General features: G+C 35.6%; 1 protein-coding gene across 1 annotated transcript in view; it reads left to right on the forward strand.

Annotated features, from left to right (window-relative positions):
- LOC132153280 (low-density lipoprotein receptor-related protein 1B-like) overlaps positions 1–23,084 on the forward strand; it is a 228,918-nt gene that overhangs the window by 148,691 nt on the left and 57,143 nt on the right. Inside the window, exons 33-43 of the mRNA XM_059562662.1 lie at positions 3,272–3,412; positions 5,404–5,529; positions 6,015–6,146; positions 11,156–11,290; positions 11,403–11,532; positions 12,930–13,056; positions 13,175–13,326; positions 13,609–13,733; positions 13,859–14,230; positions 17,401–17,590; positions 18,594–18,798. Of these exons, the coding sequence (XP_059418645.1) occupies positions 3,272–3,412; positions 5,404–5,529; positions 6,015–6,146; positions 11,156–11,290; positions 11,403–11,532; positions 12,930–13,056; positions 13,175–13,326; positions 13,609–13,733; positions 13,859–14,230; positions 17,401–17,590; positions 18,594–18,798 (1,835 nt within the window). The remainder of the gene's footprint in view (positions 1–3,271; positions 3,413–5,403; positions 5,530–6,014; positions 6,147–11,155; positions 11,291–11,402; positions 11,533–12,929; positions 13,057–13,174; positions 13,327–13,608; positions 13,734–13,858; positions 14,231–17,400; positions 17,591–18,593; positions 18,799–23,084) is intronic.

Consider the following 23,084-nt stretch of genomic DNA (forward strand, 5'->3'; position numbering starts at 1 on the left):
ACAGAATTGAATTGAAATATATTTTAATATTTCAGCAGCCTCTATTCCAGTCTTAAGTATCACATCGTCCAGAAATATTTGTAATGTATAATATGTGGTGCTAAAGAAACATTTATTTTGATCAATACTGAAAACTGTTGTGCTGCTTAATGTTTTTGTAAAAACAGTTTTTCCCCAGAATTCTTTGATGAATATATATATATATATATATATATATTGTAACAATGTAAAGTCTTTGCTGTAATTTTTGATCAGTGCATTTTTGCTTAATCATATTGACCCCAAACTTTTAAATGATAAATTTAAAGAGTTTAGATGCAAAAGCCTCTAAGTGCCATCTGAAATTTTCATCTAAAATTTGCATTTTTATCAGGCTTCTATGTTTTCATTCAGTAATTTTACTCTTATGGTAAGGTATAGGTCATTTTCTATGCAATTACAGAGAAATAGTTGACCATAAGTATGAAGCTGAAGTAGGAGCCTGATAAAAAAATTATTTATTTAAGAAGAAAATTTCAGACGTTACTTAGTCACTATATATGTAATGTACGTATATGTATATGTGACATGCCACCAGCATTATGGATCAATTATACAACTTTTTAAAGCTGTACCATACCTTCATAAAGGAAAGAGTTCTCAGAGCCTGAATGGCCAGGGGCCGATAAGATATGCATGCAGGTGGGCAGATGATCTTGCAGACCCTTGATCTGGTGTATACTGGAAGTGGGCGGTGAGTGGAATTTCACTTCAAATTCCATATTTCCCTCATCCTTGCTGAATATGAACTAGTCAAATAATAATATAATATATCCTTCTCTGTATGCCTTGCAAATGCACAGAATATTTACCTTACCATGCATATGGAGTTGATTATAAGATATAAAATATAAAGTAATCACAACCTCAGTGTGAATATGAAAGGAAGCCAGATTAAATAATATCACACCATGATTGATGTTATCTTTGTGATAAGTAAAGCAGGGGTTTGCAGTTATAGTCTTTATGATAAGACAACTATCCCTTCCAAGCACACAAAAGCGGCTTTTCTTTCCAATATAGGCAGTCTGTGTTTTTATAATGCACACGGCACATTGTCATGCAGGTTACCCACAGAGATCTAAAAGAATGGTACATATTATTATGCGTTATGAGAATGTCATCAGAGAGCAAAGAGTCTGAACTCAACTGCATGAGTTTTTCGGTTTCTATCGCCACTATCTCCATCCCAGCAAAAAGCAACATAAATTGGGCCTTTGCCAAGGTTAACTTGTGTAGCAGTAGCATGCTATCAGTTGATGTCCCCGTAAATTTACTTTGGTCTTGCAGTAAAATCAAGCACCCTGTAGCATGTGTTGAGGGACAGGCCTTATCATTACAGGGAGTTGTTCTGGGGAAATATATTCAGCAGAGACAGATGATTAGGGAATCGATAGGAGTGGCGGCCGGTTGAAAGATGCAGCATCATTATTAGAAAAAATAAATAAATCAAATGGCCTCTTTGCATCAAAGTCACATCTGTTAATAGACCATGAAGCAGTAATTGAAGAGCATGATGACTGAAGAAATGAAGGCAATTTTACTGACAGGATGCAATCTTGCCACCTTCTCCTAGTACAATCTTTAATGGGATGGGACCACTCAGAGAAGTGCAAGCTGCTGTTTTGAGGGCTGTGTGTGACTTTAAAACCAGTCCTGGTCTGTGATCAAACAGTTTAAGTGGACATTACAACCAGAAGCAATCACTGATGTCCCTCACCCTGGACAGGTAAAGATTAATATTGACTGCAGTGATGACCTATGCAAGCAATCTTTGAATGTCAAATACGCTTCTGACTGTTCAGGGTAGGATGTCAGCTATACACAGCTGGCCTCACCACAATAAGCAAATATCTTTTTAGAGGCTCAATGTGACCTAATCTGGTTTATGGAGTAGGAATGTCCTGTTAAGAAAATATTTGTGCTTGTACTCCTAAAACCAAGTTTGATGCCTACAGAGACAGCATTTTAAGGAACAAGTCATAGCTGGTGTGCAAATGCATTGCTGCATAATTTATATACACTTTTGTTCACAAGTTTGGGGTTGGTAAGGTGAATTTTTTTTATGTGTGTTTTAATATTCTGCATTTATTTTGTAAAAAAAAAAAAACAAATTAAAAACAGTGATATTGTGATGTATTATTAGAACTTAAAATTACTGATTTCCATTTTAATATATTTTAAACATGTAATTTAGTCCTGAGAGGGCAAAGCAACATTTTCAGCAGCCATTGCTTCAGTCTTCAGTGTCACATAATCCTTCAGAAATTATTCTGATATTCTAATTTTTATATATATAATATAAGAAGCATTTTTTATTATTATCAGTGTTGTGTTGGTATTTTTTTTTTTTTTCCTGTGGAAAACCACAATGCTTTCATTATTTTGTGTGTGTGAATGTGTGTGTGTGTGTATATATGTATATGTGTGTGTATTCAATTTTTTCCCCTTACCTTTCCTTTCTTTTTGTATACCTTAAATATTTCCATTAAAATACTGTAGTCACTACAGTTATTGTTACTATTGTAAAATCTAAATATTAATCTTACAGTGTTAGTCCATTAACAGAAAAAAATGCGATTAATGTGAAACTGTGAACTGAAACTGTGATTTAATGTGATTTTGTTTATTCATTTCTTTCCTCCTTTTCATTCATACCATTGGATTCATTTAATCCCTCTGTACTTTAACAAATACAAATATGTGTTTCATTTTACGGTTGCACAGCTACGGCTGTCTCCGACTCTCCTGTATTCCTGCAGCAGACAGATATGGTCTAGGCTCAGAGCCAAGGACAATCTCTGAGGCCCTTTGTGGCACACTCAGCCTTACAGAGCGGAAACAACACGAGGGGCTTGCTAGGTGCAGCGGCGCTGTGGGAATAGATGCACTCTGATGGCTTTGTGAATGAAGAGACCTTGTCTTCAGCCAGGGCACGTAGCCAGGCTGCCCTGAGCTCTGCCTCATTGACTCACATTGGGAAGGGAACATGCATAATGCTCAAGTCCTATCTCTTTACTTTTCTCGCGCACTCTCTCCAACCATCTCCCTTGCCCACCTGTACACTGAAGCATAGCATAGTTTTGGCACTGAAAAAAGCACAGCACTCCACCGGATTTTATGCATGTGGTATAAAAGGGACAAACAAATGATAATGGCATGTGCTTCTACTGGCAGTCAGACCTGCTGGTTGTGGGACTTTGGGAAATGAATAATTCATCTGTTTTTCCAGGTGGCAAGCTGTGGTGGGCCAATGAGGATCTGGCTGAGCTGGGAACGGTTGCCAAACGGGATGGACATAACCTGGCAGTGCTGCGCAATAAGACCAGCGGAGTGGTACACATGAAGGTGTATGACAGAGATGGTCAGAGAGGTGCGTTGTGATACAGTCAATGTTGCTGCATTAATACGTAGCTTGGCCAGCCATTGTCTTTGAAAAAGAAGGCTGAAGTTTAACACATTTTTAGAGCTGTGGGATTTCTTTCCAATGTTGACATGTTTCCCAAAAGAACACAAAGCTATATCAGAAAGGACAAACAAAAACACTAATTTCAAATAAACACCATCAAATATTAAAAATATATAGTATATATAATCTAAATTATGCAAAATAACACTGTCACGTACCATGATTTAGCTACTTGATAGTACTGTACATTTTTATTCTTGAAAGCATTTGATTGGACAGAATCTTATCCAAAATAATTTTGTTCAGTTTTCCTTGTTAATTATCCTTAAAGTTAATACACATGGACTAAAAGCCACAAAACTGATTTAGTTTTAAAGTAGCTTATAAAAATAAAGACCATAAATTGTAAGCATTATCCAGTGTTGTTTAATTAACCTAAATTGCTAGCTCTAATTCAACTCTTTTCTGTTTTGCATCCTCATTTTTTTTTCAAAAATTTTTCTAAAGGCTAATCTTCAATGTGTGTAAGCAAAGATATATTCAGATATTGGTTTTCTATTTTGTGAGTTATTCTGCAAATGATTCACACTAATGGCAGATCCATTAACGACATTGCTGTGGATCCCACTAAACTGTCGACTTGAATAAGGAATGACCATTAAACCGGCTTAAATGTAAATCTATCCAGCCACCAAATTTCTCTGGCAGCAATTAGCCTCTCTATTCATAATGTGGAGCTGTCTTATTACTGTCGTAGATGTGCAAGCTGAGCTTTCCCTGAGAGCTTGTGCTAATACAGTGGTGCAGTTTTCCTCCCCTTCACTTTCAGTTGTACAATTAAGACAAGAGTGAGACTTCCAGGAAGAATGTCAAGTCATCTTGACTTGACAGCAACACTAAAAACTTTCATCAAATGAGGAAAGATATTCCGAATTTACCACCATTCCATTGTGCCCCAACCTGTCAATGAATTACTTTCAAATAAAAGCGTAAATGTCAGAATACTTTGATTAATAGCTGAAAGCATAATCAAATACACAAGAAGCAGTAAATGTGAACTGTAAGAACATTTAAGTATTTGATGTAGAGTAACATATATGTAAATAAGAAATAAGTGTATTACATAAACTGAAAATGCTTTTCAATTTAATCAATTCCATTAAAGTTTTGTTTACTGGGTTTTGATGTAATTATTCTTTTTACTTAAGATTTCAACTTATTAAATTTGATATTATTATGGTTTCATTCTTTTTTTTCCCTCCTCAGTTGACAGTCCAAGTTTTTTAGCAGGAATTGGAGTTTATATTACAAGCAGTAAAACTGCTTTGGAATGAAATTAGAGTAGCTTTATACAAAAGATAAAAAATAAAAATCAGCCTCGGCATCACAGTAATAAATAATATTTAAAAATGCATTGAAATATATAATTATTTTACATTGTGATAATATTTCACAAAATTAATGTATTTACTGTATTTTTTATCAAATGAATGCAGCCTTGGTGAGCATGAGAAACCTCATTACAAAAACAGAAACCAATCCCAAACATGAAAGGTTTACACATTAATATTAAGAATAAAATAAGCATTAGTGTCAACTTAAATATTTTCCAGATATTTTAATAATTTGCTTTGGCTTTAGTACAAGGCCTATGTATATTTACTTTAATTTTAGAAGCCTTCATATTTTCTCATATGGTATAAATGCTTCAAACACTAAACCGTGGATTGCAAGAGGGGTTCAGGAAATGTATGAAAACAGTCATTATGTTTGCAGTTTAATTTGGCTGCAATAGTAAATCTGAAATTACATACTCTATATGTTTTCAGAACTGTTTGGAATATTATATTGCAACAATGTAGAGATGGAGAAGCCAAAAAGCTACTGTCAGCATTTCTCAAGACTGATTTTTCATTCATCAACATGTTTTCTCTTCTCATTGTGGTCTGTCTCAGGTAGGAATGCCTGTCAGTTGAATAACGGCGGTTGCTCGCAGCTCTGTTTGCCCACATCTGAAAACACACGCACATGTGCCTGCACCACTGGCTACAACCTGCGCAGTGACCGTCTCTCCTGTGAAGGTAAGCTGCTGTCATGACCTTATGTTTTACAGGGATGTCATATTTTTTTCTTAACTTCTAACAAGCCCGTTCTTATCAAGAATGATAACTATAAAGATAACTATATTAGCGTCCACTCCAGCAGACGATATCGTCTGCCTCTTTAAATTCTCAAGCTTGTGATAGCAAGATTGATTCTGATTGGGTTTCAAAGTTTTTATCGTACATCAGCTTGGAAAAAAGTTCTGAAAGTGATAGCGTTTCTTTTTGCCTTTATCATTATAGCTGTGGTGTGGACTCTGCTATTCTTTAATATTGGGAATGTTTTTTTAGAACTATGTTTTTATCATTATCTTTATAGTTATCATCCTTGGTGTGAACAGGCCTTAATTCTTGTTGTCTTTCATGTAGTTATTTGTTTTGTTGTGTGAAAGTTGCCCAAAAAAACTGTGTGAGGTTTGTCTGACCTCCATCTAACATCTCTCGCTTGCTGTTGTCTATCACAGGCCTGAGTTCTTTTCTGATGTACTCTTTTCACGAGGGGATACGTGGAATCGCTTTGGATCCCAGTGACCACACCGAGACCCTGATGCCCATCAGCGGTACCTTGTTTGCTGTTGGCCTGGACTTTCATGCAGGTACAAACATGGCACTTCCCATGACTCAATACTGCTATCTTCCGCTCTCTTCACTAATATATAGAACCACTCTCTGAATCCTCTCTGTGTGCACAACAAAGATAAAGCATGTATTGCTTTTTCTGCATTATTTCTTTAAATGTTGTTTGCTGCACAGTCTCTTCCCAGCTCAGAAGGGACTAAACAACACTGCATATCACATGTAGAAGAGATAAACAGCTAAGATGAGTTAAACAAGAAGGTGTAAACAATAACTCAGATAACTGTTCTCCGTATATATCTTATAATGTAGCTACAACCATAAAAGACAGAAAAACAGTAAAGTAGATAATCTAGCAAATGAAAGTAGAGCCGACATCACCACGCTGATGGCGTTGAGAGGTTGTTGTAATGCTATGCATTATTCATTCTGTGAATGAGGTTAATTTGACAGTGGTCTGATGCAAGATTATTCAGCGTATTATTCATCATATTTCGGGGGAACTTTTTGTGGTGACAAGTGGCATAGATAAAGTGAGTGTCAAGGGGCCAGTCCACATGTGATGGTACCAAATTAGCATTCTAACAGTCAATAATATGAGATATTTCCATAAACATGCACACACATATGCCTGCAGTTGTACAGTCTACCTGCTGTTTCCACTGAAATGTGACCTGACCTTTTCTTCTCCCATAAACAAACAACCGAAAAAAAACACTGTGCTGAAAATAATGCATATAGCATTCCATTCAGTTTGCTATGAAAAGTATGCTATGCAGATGGTGCAAGGTATGTATGTATTAATTAATTTATTTATTTGATTACCATTTTGTTAATTTTAATAACAAAGTAAAATAGCACTAATACTATTAGAGCTGTCAATCAGTGAAACTGTATATTAATATAGATTTATTTTTTATATTTGTGTATTATTATTATTGTTAACTTAGATAATAGCAAAAAAACTATATTAATGTACAATTATAAAATTATCATTGCATTAAATTTACAATATTAAAATTATTATTGCGTTGTATAACTATTTTTTATTTATTTTGGCATGTTAAAATTTTGTCATGTTTTTATGTACTTAGTTATCTAAATTAGCAATATGGTAACGTAAAATAGCACTACTACTACTACTTTTCATAATAATAATAATAATAATCATAATAATAAATGGTCCTTAAAAATAAAGGCTGTCATTCAGTGAAAAAAAAGTAAGTGTATATTATTTATATTTATATTTATATTATATTAGGAGTGTGCCTGAATAACTTATTCGGAAAGGCACGAATAATGGCTTCAAAAATGAATACTGGATAAAGAATAATTCTGCCCGAATATTCGGCTGAGGCTGCAGCACAGAGGTTTTTTACACAAACCTCTGAATTCGCTCAATGAGTGTGTGAAGTGAATGAATGTAAACTTTATGAATAAAAAGAGCACAAAACAAACACTGCATTGCTGTTGCCACACCGTACATCTCTCAGAAATCAGAGCTTGGCAAGAGTAGGGCTGATATTACCTAAAATATTACATCATACACGTTCTACTATTTGTTCTACTATTTAAACCTTATAGGCTACGGTATGATACATGAATGAATAAGCACAGCGCAATTGCCAATCAAATAGCTACGTTGCCATCTCTGCACGTCTCTGTCTCTCAAAAACCAAAAGAGCTCTCTGTCAAGAGTATAGGCTAATAATCAACTTAAATGCAGATACATTTTCCACTAAGCCTACATGTTTGCTTCCTTAACGTTTTCTGGATTGCGTTGCATATGCACATTTCTTTAGTGAAGCTCAAAAATGACTCGTTTAAATAGTTCTGCATAATGAAATGTTAGTCTTAAATTAATTCATTCACTAAATGTTTGTCATGAAATCTTCCTACTTGTATGATAAATGTATTTTTAGAAATTATTTATTTTATATTTTAGAACACTGAATTGGGCAAAAATAGTTTAGTTTTTCCAGACCTGCAAATTACTTAAGATAAATATATTTTTTTAACTCTGCAGGAACCGGTGAGCCAAAGGAATTCATGTTGTTTTACATAATCCTCTAAAATTACAACGCAGTAACAAGTGTGCAAAGTAGCTATATTAGTTTATGAATGAAATAAGCACAAATAAAATAGCAGTGTTGCAGTTACCTTTTTTCATGCATTTCCTGTAAATTACTTAAATCAATTTCCATATTTCTAAATTTCGTAGGAACCCTTATGTGTTTTAATTTAGATACTTAAATATCTATTTATTGGATCACGAAAGGTCCCCAAGCTGGGACTCAAACTCACATTACTCGAAGCACAACCGCACTACATCTCGAAGCACTGCCTATACAATGAAATCGCTGACGACTGTTAGAAGATGTTTACCGTATTTTTCGGACTATAAGTTGCACTGGACTATAAGTCGCATTTATTTAGAACCAAGAACCAAGAGAAGACATTATCGTCTACAGCCGCGAGAGGGCGCTCTATGTTTTCAGGGGTAGACTACAGGAGCACTGAGCAGCACAGAGCACCCTCTCGCGTAGACGGTAATGTTTTCTATTGGTTAATTTCTCTTGGTTCATGTCAAATTAATTTTGATAAATAAGTCACACCTGACTATAAGTCGCAAGACCAGCCAAACTATGAAAAGAAGTGATTGTTCAGTGATCACTATGAAAAAAGATAGGCTGTAAAACCATAAATCAAATACTATACAAAGTTCTGGTTCAAGCTCCGCCTACTTCCGGTTTTATCAGAATACAGATACAGATCCGAATAATTTTGTGATTATACTGGCACAAAATTGACAAATACTGGCTTCGCTGCACACCATTATATTATATTATATTTTAAAATGGATTTAAATATAATAATATTGTTTACATTGTTCATTAATAATAATAATAATTATTATTATTATTATTAATAATAATAATAATATACTGTATTAGGTGCTTTTGTCAATAAATAATCAATTTAACAAGAAAATCACTACCTTGTAATCAGAGGTGGGTAGTAACGAGTTACATATACTTCGTTACATTTACTTGAGTAATTTTTTGGGGTAATTAATACTTTTCGGAGTATATTTAAAGATGGGAACTTTATACTCTTACTTGAGTAAATTTTTGGGGAAATATCTGTACTTTTACCTCGTTACTGTGGGCGACGCTCCTCTCGTTACTTTATCTTAATGCAATAAATGTTATAAATGCTTCAGTTTATTCCAAACGCGCCGTCTACTTTTCTCTGGGTAATGAGCGATGCCCATTCGCGAATGATTCATTCTTTTGAGTCAATTCTGTTCAAAGGCTTGATCAAACCAATTGGCAAACGAGTGAATTGGTTCATGAATCAGTTTGAATGAGTTGTTCAGTTCACTGCCGCACGCGCTGAGCGTCTGAAGTGGTTCACTCAGAGTTGTAACGTTTAACATCAGCAGCGTTGAAAACGTGGCTATGGAACTGCACTGAATTGAAAGCAAATCTGCAAAGGTTATTATTTGCTAGCGATGGAGATCCTTATTAGATGAACACCGCGTGTGCTGTCTGTTTAACAGGTAATAACTTGGGCTACATTCGATTACAGTACACGATACCACTGTGACATTAGTTTGTTGTACGTGTGTGGCTTATAACAGAGGGGAGTCAAGAGATAGATGTGTTTTTACAGCACTGCGCATTATAACAAATCACACATGATTCTTTTGAGCTTATTAAAGCATTGGCCAATCAGAGGTGTTCCGATGAGTCATCGCTAAAATGCCGGTGCTTCCTTAACTCGCTCACTGACTGGAGACCTCTTTCTGGCGAATTCTCTCGTCAGAAACAACAAAGTGCAGATGTGTGTACGAATCTTTAATTAAGATATTTATTTCACAGTGTTAACAGTTTCAGTGATTTTATTGGGAGTTTCTGAAAGTGATTGAACTCTAGACTGTGAGTGAAAATTATCTTTAATAATGTAAATGTTATTTGCTCTCTTTCTGAACAATGAAAGATTAGTAGCAATATTTATATCACATTAACTTTCAATGTTAAATTCACATTTAATATAAAGTCAGTCGTATTAAAAATGTTATGGCATGACACCTATATCTGTTACTTAAGTAAACAGACAGGGTTTTATAATAAATTACATAAATTGGAGTAAAGGCTGATGAAATATATACATTTATACACACACACATACATTACATACATTTTATCTATATATCTAAATAAAAATAGGCTCAGTATATATGACCCAAAGTAACTAGTAACTAACTACTTGAGTAGATTTTTTTCCCGATACTCTTTTACTCTTACTCAAGTAACTATTCAAGACTAGTACTTTTACTTTTACTTGAGTAAATATTTCTAGAAGTACTTTTACTTTTACTTGAGTACAGTTTTTGGGTACTCTACCCACCTCTGCTTGTAATATAGTCTACTTCATCCTCTGTTTCTGATAAAACTGAATGGATGTTTATATATTCAAACTAATAAAATAGTATTCAACTGGTGACTTTAAATCATTAGCTAAACAGGTCATTTTTCACATGCTGTGTGGGTTGGGAAACATGGCAGAATTGCTGAACTCAGCAACAGGGCAATAGAGGCAGATGGTCAGAGAGTATCAATGCAAATGTTCTCAGCTACCACCAGAATCCGCTCATCTCAGGTGAAGAAAACCTCAGTCCAGCCCAGCCTGTGAGAGCTGATTACACATGCATACCATTTGCATGTTATTAAGAGGCAGCTTGTTTGAGCATGAAACAGATGAGGGCCTTCCAGCTGGCTGCTGTCACATGTAAGAGATCTGTTAGCCGAGTGTGAATTCAGTAATAACAGGGGTATGCAAATAAATAACTGCTCTTGTTACATTCAGTTGTTGGGCAACAATATCACTTACATTTAGAGCATGCTTCTGTCGTAACATTTAGTCTTTTTTTTTTTTTTTGTGACATTAAGGGTCTGAGATGCTTTCTCACACACTATTTATGTTGCAGCATGCATGTAAATGATTTGTTCTTCATGACATATAGGCAATGATACAGTTTACTGGACAGACATGGGATTAAACCGAATCTCAAGAGCCAAGAGGGATCAAACATGGAGGGAAGACATTATCACTACTGGCATCAACAGAGTGGAGGGCATCGCAGTCGACTGGATTGCTGGTAAAGCTCAAACATTATTTTAACAGCAGAATGCTGCCACATATATATATATACATACAATTATACATTCATTCGTTCATTCATTCATTTTATTTATTTCTTTATTTTCCAGGTAACCTTTATTGGACAGACCATGGCCTCAACCTGATTGAAATTGCTCGTCTGAATGGTCTTTACCGGTCAGTTGTAATATCAGAAGGGCTGGACCAGCCAAGAGCCATTGCAGTGCATCCACAGAGAGGGTACGTCAGATGCTTCTGAGGCAATAGATCAGTTTCAGCCATGTTTGCTGTTCAGCAATATATATCTTTTTATCAATCTTTAGAAACATTTTAGAAATTACTGAGTGAATTTTAGGGAACTATGCAAGTGCATTAAACCAGATAATACAATGAGCTCTTGGAAGAGAAATGAAAATACATTTTGAACCTTTTAAACCTTTAAAAGTCAAATACATTTTGTGATCTGACTCTACTAATGTACCAAATTAAGAATTTAAAACCAGCAGATGTGCATATCCATTCAAGCACAGGCCCATTTTGGAGTCCATTATGATATTGTTTAAGTGATTAGGGTCATACTTTCTGGTTTCCTTTCTTGCAATCTTTTCTTTTTCCAGTTGAGTCAAACTTAGAGTGATGGTTTCTTGGTGGTATAACAACAGTTATACACTTTAAAGAAATAGTTCATCCAAAACTCTGACATTTTTTACTCACAATCATGTTGTTCCAAAGCTATACAACTTATGGGGCACAAAAGTAGAAGTTCTGGCTCTTTTCCTTTCAACTTATAGTGAATGGTTAAAGCTTTCAAACTTAAAAAAAATATATTCAAACAGTATCACAAAAGTGGTTCATATGACTCAATGTTAATGTCTATAGCCCAGTCATTGTGAACCATATCAGTCAGAATTGTTAAGTCAAGTTTTAAGAATCAAATCAAATGATTAATTGAAAATATTCAGTTCAAAAGAATTTGGTCTAGGTCCAATGTCAAGATATATTTAGTTATAAATGACTGTTTCTAAAAAGAAAATTAAAAAAATTAAAAATTTTGTATCGCTTTTATGTCCTTTTTTAAGCTTGATGTCTTAACTTTTTTTGTCATAAGTAAGAAGGTAAGAAAGTTGTATTGGTTTGGAATGACATTAGGTTGAATAAACAATGACATAATTTTGATCAATACTTTTAAGGTCACTGTGAAATATAGAATGTTTCATGGTTAAAGTTGTAATCCAAATGTATACGTTTTAAAAATCAAATTAAACAATTCATTGAAAAGTATTCATTGTAAATTCAGTTCAAAAGAATGATTTGTTCACAAGTGATTCATGCTGTACTTCTCTACTGAACATGCCGAGGTGCTCTAGGGCTAATGTCAAAATATATTTAATGATGATGATGAGTCATTTGGACCAGTTATGATACTTTTCCCCTCCTTTTCGAAGCTTGCTTATTCAAGTTTGTTTTCTGCTTAAGTAAAAGAAAGAAAATCATATTTGTTTGGAATGACATTAGGGTGAACAAATGATGACAGAATTTTAATTTGCGGCTTCCTTTATTCCTGTTAAAGTCACTATGAAATGTAGAATTTGGTATGGTTAAAGTGGTATTCTGCATATGATCTTTTCAATTAACAGTTATTTATTCTGGACCGAGTGGGGGAAGAATCCTTGCATAGGTCGTGCAAGACTGGATGGTTCAGACCAAGTGACCCTGGTCAGTTCTGGCATCGCCTGGCCGAATGGAATCACCATTGACTATGAGGTACGGCAAATTGATTCCACTTCCTGATACTCCGCCTACTCTCTTTTCTTCTGATGCCGATAAAATGTGGCTGCTCAAAGGGATAGGCGCTAATGTGCATTTTCAAATTGCTTTCTAGGAAAATAGATTATACTGGTGCGACGCCCGGACCGACAAGATAGAAAGGATCAACCTTGAAACCGGGGAGGGCCGTGAGATTGTACTGTCAGCCGCCAGTGTGGACCTGTTCTCCGTGGCTGTGTTCGGGGTTTACATCTACTGGTCTGACAGGTAATTTATTATTTTACTAAGTGCTACACTCTCCAAAGTGGCCCATGGAGCCAGAGGCTCTAGTCTCAAGGGATTAACCCCTTCCGAGCAAGGTTATTATGAGACCTGCTGTATTATTATGTCGTATCCCAGGCAGACTTATGTAAATAGGATGTACCGTAAGTCATCAGCAAGATGACGATTTCACAGCTTTGCAGTTTCTTTTTATGTGTCATGCTGCTTTTAATCAGATAACCATTACAATGCTGATGTCAGACTCTTTTTCTGTGTCGTCTGTGGCAGAGCCCATGGCAATGGATCGATCCGGCGTGGATTCAAAAGTGATGCCACTGATGCGGTCACGATAAGAAGTGGTCTTGGCGTCAACCTGAAGGACGTGAAAGTGTTTAATAAAGTCCGGGAGAAAGGTTGAGGTTTCAATTTAATGAGTTCCTTTTTATTATGCCACATATGTATTCTTTGGAAAAAAACACAGTTATAATGAATATCTCCGTGTTCATCCAGTGATGTCTTTCTATGCTTTGACATGCAGGCACAAACCCGTGTGCGAGGAGCAATGGAGGTTGTCAGCAGCTGTGTTTTCACCTGGGCAGCGGAAGAAGGACTTGTTCCTGTGCTCATGGGTACTTAGCTGAAGATGGCTTTGCTTGCCAAAGATATGAGGGCTATCTTCTGTACTCTGAACGGACCATCTTGAAAAGCATCCACCTGTCTGACGAGAGTGATCTTAACTCCCCTGTCCAACCTTTTGAGAATCCAGACTACTTCAAGAATGTCATCGCTCTGGCATTCGATTATCGCCAGCAGGCCTCACACCACAACCGCATATTCTTCAGCGACATCCATTTTGGGAATATTCAGATGATCAATGATGACTGGTCAGGAAGACAAGTCATAGTTGAAAGTAAGGCTGGTTGTTGTTGTTTTTTAGTGCTTTCATGCAGAAATTAATTTCAAGGGGCATTTGAAAAATCCTAGTGATTGCTAGCCTTTTGTTGATCATAAAAGATGTCCAAAGATGCTTCTTCCACAAAAGCGGGCATTTGTTTTTTGTCCTGTCATCGTCCTGATGCAGACTCATTGCAGTGACCCACGTGTTGTTCAATGTTCTGGTGCTAGAACGATTCCAGCTTCTTAGCAGCAATTTGTAAAAGGGCCTTTGTTGGGAACCTAAGTGGCGCTGCCTATGATGTACAGCAAGGCTTTGATTTATCCAACAACTAGTATAAGTGTTATAATAGCTACCTCCATTTTTCGGCAACTAAATGGGACCAATTTAACTGTCAAAAAAGATGTTTAAAACACTGCATCTTTTATTGTGTCCTCACTCTTGATGGATTAAAATCGCTTGTCTCATTTCCACCGTCCTCAAACTGTAACAGGAATACGAGTGGAATCAAGAGTGATATTTTTCAAGATTCTGCCTGTCACTGTTGTTGGAAAGTTCCGAATATGGTTATTGATTTCCTCATGTACGCTATATATGGCAGACATTTCAGCCACGATCGATATTCACGTCTGATGGTGGCCCACAATGGAAACCTAATATGCCTAATGACTGTGTATTATCCATTTACAGTGTAATGAGACAACCATGACAGAGTTTAACATCAGACAACTTATATACTACTTATAATAGCTACACATAATGTAGTGTACGTTTACAAATGGACTTTCTTTCAGATCCTAATCCATTGTTTACAACGTAATTTTAGATTCAGAACTCATACCGACATAATTAGGTTCAAATGCCAAATAATAAGGCATTGCAATAACGTACATTTATACCAGAAATTACTGAATGACATTGTTAGCAGAACTTCAGGGGATGTTCTCAAAATAAATAGTTTACTTAGTTTAGGTTTATAATATGATTCGTCTTTGAAGCTTAAAAGCTCCAGTCCTCAGAATGTAAGTCATACAGCTTTAGAACAAAACAAAAGTGAGTAAACAGCTAAATTTATTTTATTTTTGGATGGACTATCCTTTAAATTGAAATAGCATTTATGTGTCCTAGGTAAAGGGGGGTGGGGGGATCCCTTAATGCCTTTTTGGTACTTAGTAACCCAGCTCATTTCACTGCTGAGGTTAATGGAATGCAGATATACGTAGAAAGTTTCTGTGCTCCATGATTAGTGCTTCTATCCACTTACAGTTCTCTGTGAATTCTCTTGCTCCTTGAGGAATTAGACCTTTTTCAAATTTCACTTTTATTAAATTTGCCTTTTTTTTTTTAAAGGCTACGCTTTTATGATCATGAAAATGTTTTTGTTCTGATTCATCCTTGCCTTTGTTTAGCATATGTAACAAAATACCATTTACATCAGTTAAAATCGCTGTATTGTCTTTTTCTGTTTTTTTTTTTATGTTGTTGTTGTTTTGGTTGCCGGAACTGAAACTGCAAAAACAAAAAAACAAAAAATAACATAGTTACTTAATCTAAAAACCATAAAATGTGAACTTTAAGGGAATTCTGTGAATGTCAGTTTACAGTATTTTAATGTAAATTTATACTAAATGTAAAGTAAGGATAGTTATATTACAGTTATTCAATGTATACAGTAAGGAAACAGGTTTTTGCCATAATAATTTTTTTTTTTTTTTTTTAAGCACAGATAAGATATTTTGATGCGTATCCAGTCTGTTAATGTTCACTTGAGACATTTTTGAAGTAGTGCATTTGACCATTCACGTGTACTTTGCATACCCATGCCACACTGTAAGGTTCACAGATATCCTCCACCTCTATCCATTTGAGCATAAATGCCCCAGCCAGAGAGAGTGAGAGTGTAATGTTGACTACTGGTTGAAATGAGCTGGCTCTTTTGATGGTGTCTTCACACTCAAGTTCACTCACTTTCCCTAAAATGAAAGTCAATCCCAGCCACCTTGACTACATGCACACTTAGAAACACATACAAACACCCTCTCCATTCTGTCACCGGGAGAGGGTGAGGAAGTTAATCTGTATTTCCCTAATTAAGTCATACATCCGCTGTTAATTACTCCTTGGCCCCTCCAACATTTTCTGCAAAGGCAAGCTGTCAGGCACTTTTTATTGTGAATGATTAATTAGCGATGGATTTCTGCAGACTATTTTCTCTACTATTTTTTTTAAAGAGTAGCATTTTTAGCCTCTGTGTTTGAACAATTGCTATTTCACTGATGAATTTTTAGACATGACGGCAGACAAAGCCTAACCGTTTTATAATGCTTAGTGAGATGAAGCTTTGATTGATTATGGTTTTATGCTCACCAAGGCAATATTTGATTTTTTTTTTAAAACAACTGTTTTATTTAATATATATTTAATATTCCAATAGGCTCATTGGAAATATGTGCTTGTGGTTACATTTCCACAACACCATTATTACATACCTTTCTGCACGTTTTGCAGCAGTTTCAAATTGAAATGTCCAGTGGCCACTATTATTATAAAGTCACATATTGCCAATAATTAGGCTTTATTAATCTAGACTCTGGCCCTGTAAATCATACTTTATGTCAAAAGGAATAAAAACTGTCTGTGATTAACTGCATCTAGTATTCATTTCAACTGGGAACTGCAGCAATTTGTATCTATAGGTATGTTTTTTGAGTTTTGCATAAGTGTAAGTAGATGCACTCCAGTGAGCCTGAGTAGTTTATTCCTTTCATGGCAGATTCAGCAGCCATAACTCCAGTCTTCAATGTCACATGATCCTTTAGAAATCATTCTAACATGCTGATCTGCTGCTCATTAAATATTTCCTTTCATTTTGACAGTTGAAAACAGTGGTGCTGCTTACCATTTATGTGGAATTTGACAAAAGATTTTTCAAGATTCTTTGATGAATAGACATTTCAAAAGGGAAGCATATATATATATATATATATATATATATATATATATATATATATATTATATATAACATTATAATATTATTATCTGTCTAAAAGAACACCTAAGCTATTAATATAAGAGGGGAAATATTAGCATTCATTTCCAAACTGTAATATCATGACAACATACTATTAAATCACCTTTCCAGTATGTCTCAGCATAGTGAAATTGTAGCTTGTTGTTTTCTGTAGATGTGGGTTCGGTTGAGGGCTTGGCTTATCACCGTGCCTGGGACACGATTTACTGGACTAGTTCCACCACCTCAAGCATCAGCAGATACACAGTAGACCAGAGCCGACAAGGAGCTTTTACCAGGCAAGCCATTGTCACCATGTCTGAGGATGACCATCCCCACGTCTTGGCCCTGGATGAATGTCAAAAGTAAGGGAATTTTTTTATTTTGCTCATTTGGGTATTTGATATTGTCTGTAGAATACTGTCAAATCATTAAAACGCAATTGAGAGCATTTTTTAGCAATGATCAAGAGAAATACTTTTATACAGGAAGATATAATTTCACATGAGAGTTTGAGTTTGTTGTACTTCAGAGCATTCAAAATGCCCAGTCATCGGTGTGCATGTGACATGCAAGAACCATGATATTTTTCTGCTCCAACAGAGGGAAAGATTTAATTTGCTATAGACTAAACAAAATGAACACATTCACTTTGTCAACCTGTAATGTGAAAAAAAATAGATTTTTATATCGAGGAAGCATATTGGCTTTTAAAATTGAGAGCAAATTGATTTGTCACACACAGGAAAACTAACGTATATGGAATGTCAATCATTCAAGAAGGAAAACATTTTAATTAGTTTGACCTCTTCAGATGAGCAGGGCACTTTGTGAAATTTGTTGGATGGAATATTTTTTATTCTTGATCCAGCAGATTGGCATATCTCCAGACATAGTGGATGGTATATGCACTTAAATATCCGCTCTAAAAGAACCATTAGAGACTAATGTGATGAACAGCACTAATATTCAGAAAGATGTGTCGACTGTCAGTTCATCGACTACATTAAACTCTCAACTTTGGAGAGGAATATGCTTACTTGGTAATCTGGCACTTATTCAAATGGACTACTGAATGTTGTTAATTAGAATCTAACCTGAAATTATTTAATGGCATAGAATGTCAGCATGTATCACAAATTTTCAATTAGACCATGGAATTAGACTGTGAAAGGAATTTGTAAAGGACCGTAAAATAGGCCCTGAGGCCTTTCTGTCCACTATTATTTGTGCAGTCAGTGATATTCCCATGCGCCATAGAGCTGGTTTAAAAATGCCGGCAGGCGACAGTATTGAATCATTGACTTTCTAGTGCTGTCTTTAAAAATGCTTCTATTGCTCTCATTTTTTGTCCTGTGTATTTTGTAGCCTCATGTTTTGGACCAATTGGAACGAGCAGCACCCCAGTATCATGCGCTCCACTCTTGCAGGAAATAACATGAAAGTCATCATTAGCACAGATGTATTCACTCCTAACGGACTCACAATTGACCATAAAGCGGAAAAGCTGTATTTCTCTGATGGCAGCCTGGGCAAAATTGAACGTTGTGAATATGACGGCTCCCACAGATATGTGAGTATGACTCTGTTTCATGGTTTTTCAATGGACATTTCTTCAATTAAATTTGTACTACAGCATTTATTAATCTAGGTTGTTGCTCATTTCTAAACATGTAGAGTTTTATAATTTATAAAATATGTAATATTTTATCAATTTTATAAATTAAACTAAATCAATAAATGCTTTAAAAAAATAGCTCCATTGTTAGTTGTAGGGGTGTGCAGCAGAGCAGAGCAATTTCTGTTTGTAACAAGTTGTAACAATGGAAGTGGATGGGGGGCTTTATCTGGAAGTTTATAAAGTTACTTGAGAAAACTGAAAACCATTATGTCTGTGGTTTTACAGCCTATCTTTTTTTTTTTTTTGTAGTTATCACTTAACAAATATGTCTTTTATAACTGATAAAATAATATATCATGAAGCCAATTTCCTCATTTAGACAGTGCTATTAGGTATAACGTGGTTGTGCTTCAGGAGACAGTGTTCAAGTCCCAGCTGGGGGACCTTTCATGATTAAAAAGTTCTTATTAAAACAGTAATAATAAATGTTAATAAAAGTAAAATATGAGGAATATATAACACTGTGTACTGAGTAATGTCAGGACAACCACAACCTCAAATAAGAGGAGGCTGACTGTATAAATAGCTGATTAGAGAACATGGAGGTTGAAAGAAATAAAAAGGAAAAACCTTTCACTATGCGTACAAATGCAAATCTTAACAAATTATAAAGAATATACCTGTATAAATGTTGTCTCAGAGGGAGAGTGAGACAGAGATATTTGTAGCCTATCATACAACGTTTAAAACATTTAAATAGACATATCAACCAGTAGAACATGTATATGTATCTTAGTCGATTATTAGGCTGGAGCTGGTTTGGTTTCTGAGAGACGTGTGGAGAGGGAACGCATCTGTTTCATTTGCAGTCTTTCTGTGCTTCATGCATTCAAGTATAATATCGTACAAGATTTAAATTATTTAAATATACATATCAAAGAGTAGAACATGTGTATGGTGTAGTAATTTAGTTGATTGCTTGCCAAGCTCTAATTTCTGAGAGACACATGGAGAGGCAACAGCAATGCAGATATTTGATTTGCGCTCATTTCATTCGTCATTACACACATTCACTTCACTCACTCATTACTGAGTAGTGATTTTAGAGATTATGTATAATATCATGCTTTCCACTGGATAACCTGTTCAGCAAACACAAGGAGTGTCTGTGCCAGCCTCAGGTGAATATTATTCAACATAATTATTAGTTTTGAAGCCACTATCCGTGCCATTCTGAATAAGGCACTCAGCTTTGGAGTTCAGACACACCCCTAGTTAGTTCATTGTTATTTCAGTGCATATCTAATTGTATCTAATGCAAGAAAGAAAGAAAGAAATCTATTAAACTCACAATTAATTGCATATTCATTTTTGTTGAGGAAAACCCCAAAATGAAGATACTGCAGAAAGGCTATTTTGTCAAAGCTTTTTGAACAATGAATCATGTTAAATTAACCAGTTCCACTACATTCAACTTTTTTTTTTTTTTTTTTTTCTTGTTGTTTAATAAAGTGTTTTTGATTAGTGGAAATACCAAACACCAGTTGAAGTAATTCCTATTAATTTTCTAAAACATGAACCTTAATTGGGTTTTGCAGTGGGTCACTACATCTAAAAAATATTGACTTGATGATAGTGTGACCACCCGTAGGGTGACCAAAAAAAGTTGATGGCTCTATATCCTCGAGCCCCAGGCAGCCAAACGAACATTACTTGACAGTTCAGCACGCTACTGCGAGAGCGGGAGCGAGCGAGTTTGAATGAGAGATGAAGTTTACATCTTTATTATTTCTGTTTTAACATTTTTCCTACATTATTTATATTAAAATATGTTATGTAGGCAATAACTCAGTTTACTATTTGACTAATTTACTGAGGTGGCATCGTTGTTAACTTTGGTGGATAATTGACATTTTTCCGTTAATAAGAGGTAGTGTATTCCGATGTAAAATTAACAGTCGCCTGTGGACGCTCAACAACCATCTTATCTGAGCTCAAAACGCTGCTTGAGCAAGTGTCAAGATACTAAAAGTAATAAATACATAATTATGAACGTTTATGTGTGTTTATTTTTGTTCTCAGTACGTTATTTTAATAGCAATTAATGATTATGAACATAAAAGCATTACAATATATATATATATATATATATATATATATATATTATTATTATTATTATTATTATTATTATTATTATTATTATTACTGTATAGGTTACTATCGATGAAACCACAAAGCTGACGCGGGAGGTATGTATAACTGCAATATAAAGTAATTTTGAGTATTATTGCTATTAGTATTATTTTCTAAAATTAGGCAGATGTAATATAAAAGTACACATGGCAATGTTTTTGCAACAGCTCCATGTCTCACGCGCAGTGTAGGCTATACGTCACTGTCCGAATCCGTTCACTTATTTATTTATTCACTCCTTCCTGATATAGTAAACTCAACTGCCATACACTATATAGGGATTAGTGAATGAGTGAATTCCCTTCCCTTGAGTTGTGATGTCAGACTTTTTTTTTTTTACTTTTCCTGTGGTGTTGAGCAACTACAATTCATTTTAATCCTATAATTTTATATTATAATTTATTTAAAGTGAATAAATTGTAATGAAAAATTAATAAAATAGCTCAAGTAAATCGTAAGTGGAAGTGCATCTGTCAATTCTGTCATGAGCATACATCAGCAATTACACGTTTAGGGGAATAGGACATTATTAATATACCATGTAAGGTGGTATGTGCTAGAAATGGGTAAACCACTATCAGTGAGTCTGCCCATGGGGTGTACCACATTGTCCCTCAGAAACGTACCCCTTGTCCCCCCTTGGGCTTATTAGCAGGTGGTCACCCTACTTGATGACCACCCATAGATCGGGCAACCCTCTGAAATTATAAGTGTCCATTCACCCTTCACCAGATCAGTTTATTCGTAATGAATTATCCACTTTGAAGAAACATGACAAAGAGTTAATTAGAGTTCCTCAACCTCCCAAACTAAGCGCAGTAATGGTAATAAAAAAGCTTATTTTGAGACCCCTGCTGAGCCGTCCTATCAACTAGCCAATTAAACTGTGAAGAATTAAGCAAAACTAAATCAACATGGCTTTTGGCAAACTGCCTTGCCGTTGGAATATCCCAACTGGTTTTAGTGAAGGGGTTTGTGTGGTGAAACTGAGTGGAAGCCTAACGGTATGCATGGAATACAGTCTGTGGTGCCATCATTTATATCATATCCACACAAAGAGGACTACACATTTTTTGTAATGCCCATCAGAACTGCAATCAGATGCATGTGGCTATAGTTGTTAGCCGAAAACTCTATTTGACATCTTTTTGATCAGGTAAACAGAGATAATTAGTGCTGGAGCAGAACACTTGCACCCCTAAATTTAGTTCTGAATCAATATGCTCTATCAAAAACCATCTGGCATGCTCCTCATCCACCCACCCCCCTTCGGATCTCCAGTTGTTGTTTGCTCAAGCTGGGATCTCTTAATCAACACCTGTCCTATTTTTCCCACCATGGTGGCAAGGCTAATGTGATCATGGCAACATGCATGTTGGGTCTCCAGAGCTGTGGGACATCCTCCCTCAGGAAACTCAGGCCGGAAACTCCCAGAAGGAGTTGTGTGATGTATATCTGTGTCCGTCACCATGACACCTGCATTAACACTTACAGGATCTGGGCTAAACTGGCTGCTGGGCAGTTATTTAAAGCACATGTCCTCTAACTACATGTTAGGCCCAATCCCAATTCTACCCCTTAGCCCTTCCCCTTTCCTGTCTCAATTCTCTTTTGGTTGGAGGGGTAGGGGTAAGGGGAAGGGCCAGATAGCTCTTCAAACGAAGATTTTTCGGTACCACACTTCAAACGAAGGGGTATGAATTATCTCAGCAACATGGCTGCTACATTGAACAAAAAGACACATAAAAGTAAGCTTTTTTTGCATAAATAAAGATTTTAACGAAAAGTAATCATTTGTTTTATGTTACATTCAATTGTGAGTTCATATTAATGGTCGTGTAACTCAAAGAAATGTTTGCAAAAAAAATTGCTAATATTTGCTAACGTCATATTACAGACTGCATGATAGTGCCACAGCGTCTGATCAGGGCGATAACTAGCGTAGACATAGATGTGGGCTAATCCCCCCAATAATTAGAAATCGCTAAACCATTTTCTCAAATATTGCCCATTCGAGAGAGAAAGAGAGCGCGAGAGAGAGAGAG

The sequence above is a fragment of the Carassius carassius genome, chromosome 11, assembly GCF_963082965.1.
Source record: "Carassius carassius chromosome 11, fCarCar2.1, whole genome shotgun sequence".
In the NCBI taxonomy this organism is placed as follows: Eukaryota; Metazoa; Chordata; class Actinopteri; order Cypriniformes; family Cyprinidae; genus Carassius; species Carassius carassius.